Source organism: Cupressus sempervirens, chromosome 6 (assembly GCF_028749045.1).
Source record: "Cupressus sempervirens isolate cs-2001-9-10 chromosome 6, ASM2874904v1, whole genome shotgun sequence".
NCBI classification, from domain to species: domain Eukaryota; kingdom Viridiplantae; phylum Streptophyta; class Pinopsida; order Cupressales; family Cupressaceae; genus Cupressus; species Cupressus sempervirens.
In genome coordinates, this window is record NC_143123.1 from 36895291 (window position 1) to 36900001 (window position 4711).

Consider the following 4711-nt stretch of genomic DNA (forward strand, 5'->3'; position numbering starts at 1 on the left):
AAATGCTTCTCAAAATTTGATCTCAATTTTTTTTGAAAAAAATCCAGAAAAGAATATTTTAGACAGGTGACGCCATTAGTTGAATGATTGCCTTTTCCCCAGATGAACGTGGGGCGCAACCGGTCTACGTTCTGACCACGAGAGTCAACGTCAAGATTACTAAATTTCTATTTTAACTTGTCGCTCTATCTCTATATAACCACAGCTTCCTCCGACTCCATTTCTATCTGTCTTTATATCCACAAAATATCAAATTCTGAATAAATTCAACTTCATTCACATCCATATTTGCCTCTGAAAATGATGACTGAGGAGTATTATTCTGCTCTGCAACAGATTTCGTTGCATTTGCTCGGCGAAGATACCATTTTCTCATCCGCTGATCTCTCCGACGGAGATCAGGAATTGAAGTGCGGTAATAGACGGACAATTAATCCGTCTGTTCAGATTTCTGTTCCGTCTGAGCGTCATTACAGAGGAGTTCGTCGCAGGCCTTGGGGAGAATTCGCAGCGGAGATTAGGGACTCCGCCAGGCGTGGGGCCCGCATTTGGCTTGTAACTTTCGACACTCCAGAGGCAGCCGCTGAAGCATATGACCGCGCCGCTTACAAAACGAGAGGATCCAAGGCTCTCCTCAACTTTCCCCTAAACGGATCCGCCTATGCTGCGTGGGCCTCAGCGTCTGGTCATATGGAGCCCTGCAACAAGAAGCGCAGAAAAAATATTGTAAAGGAGTCTTGTAAAAAGATTATAATTGATGTAAGCGATGAAGAGAAGGATTTTTTTTGAGAAATTGGAAAATTTGGAGCCTCTTTCTTATTTTCCCCTTCACACCATCATCCACCGTCGTGTAATCGCCGCTTTTGTAAATACATCGTTACTTTTTTCATTCAATTATTCTTTAAATATCTTCTCCTGGATTTTTATTCGTCTTAGTTTAATTTAGAACAACATTCCGGTAAATTGATATGAACACTATCAAACCATCTCCAGAAAGAAAAACTTACATGCCAATCCAGTATCATCCATATTTGGGCCTTGGTAAATTAAAACCATATAACGTCACTTCATATATCATAGTTTTATAGTTCTTATAAAAACACGTCCCTTGAAAGCTCACTACTATATAAACTGTAAAAAAATAAATACTTATGTATAAAAATATCTTAACTTTGGGGAAATTTTCCAACAGCTCCGATTCATCTGAATGTCAAAAGAATATATTCTGGTTGAGAATAAATTAATAATTTTAGGTGGATACTTACATGGCACGGGAAACATAGGAAGTGCATGGAATTGCACAGATCTGGCTTTCTAAATCTGAGGCTAATGCTCAACTTCTGGTCTGGAAAGTTTTGCATTTCAAATTGCCAGTAGATAATAGGTTGAGATGTTTGATGATCCAATCTATTAAATACTCATTTTGTCTGCGAGAGGAAGATCTGAAACATTTCTTTTGGAATTGTATATGGGCTAAGTAAAAGTGGACTGCTGTCTTCATGTTTCTTCCATCTATCTTCGAACAGTCTTTAAGTTGGAAGGAAGCTATTTTAGAAGTAAATCTTAAAAGAAATATTGTAGCTGATTCTTTGTGGCAAAACATATAACTTAACATTTGGAAATATAGATGCAGAGATATATTTTCTAATTCTAAGATGCATCTTGAAGGAGAAACTTTTCAGTTTTACTCTGACATCATTTTTCAGACGATCTTTTTGTGTAGCCATTTGTAGAGAGGACCCAAGGCTTAGTTGAAGATCAGTAACCAACTTGACAGAATTAAGTACCAGCTGTTGCAACTATTCAAAAAAGATGTATTTTGCTAGAAAGAGCTTCAATGAATGTTAAAATTCAGTCTATAATGTCTTCGCAAATGTTTCTTTTGGTTGTAGCTCTTTGGAGTCGGTTAGTTGCTGATCTTATTATTCACTGTATGAGCTATTGGAACAATTGATTGCCATTATGTAAATTATTCTTTTGCTTTAGTCAATTTTAAAAAAAAGGTGCAGAACAAGAGTGAACCATAAGCTCATGACATCATATGATATATGTCATCTTTTATCTGAGCCACCCATAAATTTCAACTTTTAAAAATGAGTCTTTCACTCGGTTCAGTAGAGGAAACAAGCCATACTGCTACCTTTCCTTCTAATTATCCTCTGTAAAAAGAATGATCATAAATATACAAATAGCCAATCACACATTTACTAATAGTTGATATTTTTAATTTTCTAGGTGGCTGATTGGTCCATTTGAACAAAAAGTACCATTTTTTGGGTGAGCAGCTATTGGGGAGTCATAGTGGCGAAAGTTTTGAAATGATATCTTTAGACATAAGGATTATGAACTGTAGGTGCCTAAATTCTCAACTTTAACTTTAAGCAATCAAATCCATCACTTTTTATACATATTTGTTGACATTGATTTAATGATTGATATTTTAAAATTGTTAAATTCTGAATTTTAATTAATTGCAAATATCATGATATGTGCATTAAAAATTACATTTGATGATATGTGCATTAAGAATTATATATATAAAATAATTCTTTTATGAAAGTTCTACATATTTTTCTTTCTTCTTTAAATTTAATATTCTCCTTTATTATTATTTAAAGCAATTGTTAAATGTAATTTTTCTCAAAGCCAATGTTTAAATAGCTCTACAAGAAAGGTTGTGTGTTTAGAAATGAGGATGAAAACGTATGACTATTCTTAAACCATACTCAATTTAATATTCAAAGGTAAGTTTTATTAGTACAAGCAAGACAAATATTTATCACGCTTGGTCATAGCTATCAAAGAGTTAGAACATCCAAGTATGTCATTTTCATAGTGGTGTATAATATTAAGCATGGGGTCTCATGTAAGTTAGGATGAAATAGTCTACTAATTATTACCCTATCAATAATGTAGCTCAAGAAGCCTAAGTCTCAGTAGGCTTCTCATTCAATCTTAACACGTTCACGTGACTAAGAAAGCATTTATATATCCATATCTCCATCGTCTTCATACCTTATAATAAGCTTTATACTAGATGTTATGGAGTAACAGATAACTAGTAAGGCAATATTGGGAATAGCAATGACTATTCCAATAACATCTATTTTTTGGAATGGGTATAAGCTCATTTTAGAGGTAAAATGGGAATATGTATTCCTGTTCCTTATTCCATTTGACGAACTAAACGAAGAATAGAAAACATAATCCAAAATTTCTATTCCTATTCCACCAACCAAATGGACCCTAAGGGCCCATTTGTTTGCTAGAATAAGAATAGGAATTTTGAAATATGTTTGGTATTCTACGTTTTGTGCTTCAAATCAAAATAGAGAATAGAGATTCATATGCTCATTTTGCCCCCAAAATGAGTATAAGTCCATTCCAAAAAATACTTGTGATTGGAATGGACCATTCCTATTCTCAATAACACTTTACCAAATTTGATAATTTTTTAAGTCCATTGGATAGGGCATGTGGATAGATATCATTTTGCCACCCATTTTCATCATAAACATTTTACAGGGTTGTTGTTGGAGATCAAGGATTCTGCTGGAGATTGTTCTAGGTTTTCACATATTCTCCTGCATGGGCAACCATCAAGACCATCTTCTCAACCAAGGTATATTTCAATGGTTTTCCTCTATTGAACATGGTAGTAGAGTTAATCTTGTTATGGAAAATATGGGTAGTTAGGTTTTATCACCTAAGATAATTTTGTGCCAGTAGTTTGTGTACTATGTGTGATATGATGCAAAGGATTCCATGGTTTTCCTCGGCAACGGAGTTAGGTGTTTTTGATGCAATCGATTCACACCCAGCTAAGCTCCAGCTAGGTTTGTAAGCCCACTTAGTTCATTTTGACTATCCTATTCATACGACATTTTTCCACTCCTCCAATATAGGGAAAATGAAAGACAAGGAAATCCATCAATGTGAGAAAAGAAAGAGAGAAAAGTAGGAAAACCACAGGCTACCCTGCCTATAAATTTCCCAATTTTTTGCCTTGAGTCTTCTTTCCTGCTTTCAACTTGTCGCTTCCTATTGCCTACAAACATCCTCATTCTACTTCTCTGCCCATTTGTTCTTCTCATTTCTAGTTTTTGTCAATTGTCCAGAAGCTTTTCGTCACTATAGCGGATGGTGCATGATAGCCAGAGCTTTTCCTAGTGACTTCATAATAAAAATTATGCTGACTTTTGACATCATTTTTGCATCTTACATGTGCGTCATTAGTATGTTTGGGCTTATATTTTTGGTAGAAAGTTAAGAGGGCACTGGCACGTTTTATGGTATGAAGGGCATAATCTTAGTTAATGTTAAACTTTGTGTATTTAAAACAAATAGCAATATGCTTGAGTTTCATTTTTGGCTATATGAACAAATCTCTTTACTTTTGAGAAGCTTCAATCTTGGCCATCACACATGCATTCCTTTTTAGAACCTTACGTCATTATCTCTTCTGCGCGCATTCCTTTTAAGCTTTGATATGTTCTAGTTAGCATTTGAGCCCTGAGCGTTATCAGTTCAAAATAGGGGAAAAGGACAATAAACCATAGTTTTTATGTCTGGTATGGGAGGTTTCTAGCTTCCTACTCAATTATGAAGTAATCAGCATAACTTGATCTAACATTTTGTCTTGAAGCTATAGAATGCATGATAACACTTGTAGCATATATGGCCTGTAGATTTGACAATTAATATAATTCAG

The 4711-nt window shown here is 34.7% G+C and overlaps 1 protein-coding gene across 1 annotated transcript; it reads left to right on the forward strand.

Annotated features, from left to right (window-relative positions):
• Window positions 1-300: 300 nt before the first annotated feature.
• Window positions 301-789, forward strand: LOC149550976 (ethylene-responsive transcription factor ERF107-like). Its single transcript, XM_089790033.1, has one exon. It carries the CDS (start codon window positions 301-303, stop codon window positions 787-789), a length of 489 nt encoding a protein of 162 aa, XP_089646159.1.
• The last annotated feature ends 3922 nt before the right edge of the window (window positions 790-4711 follow it).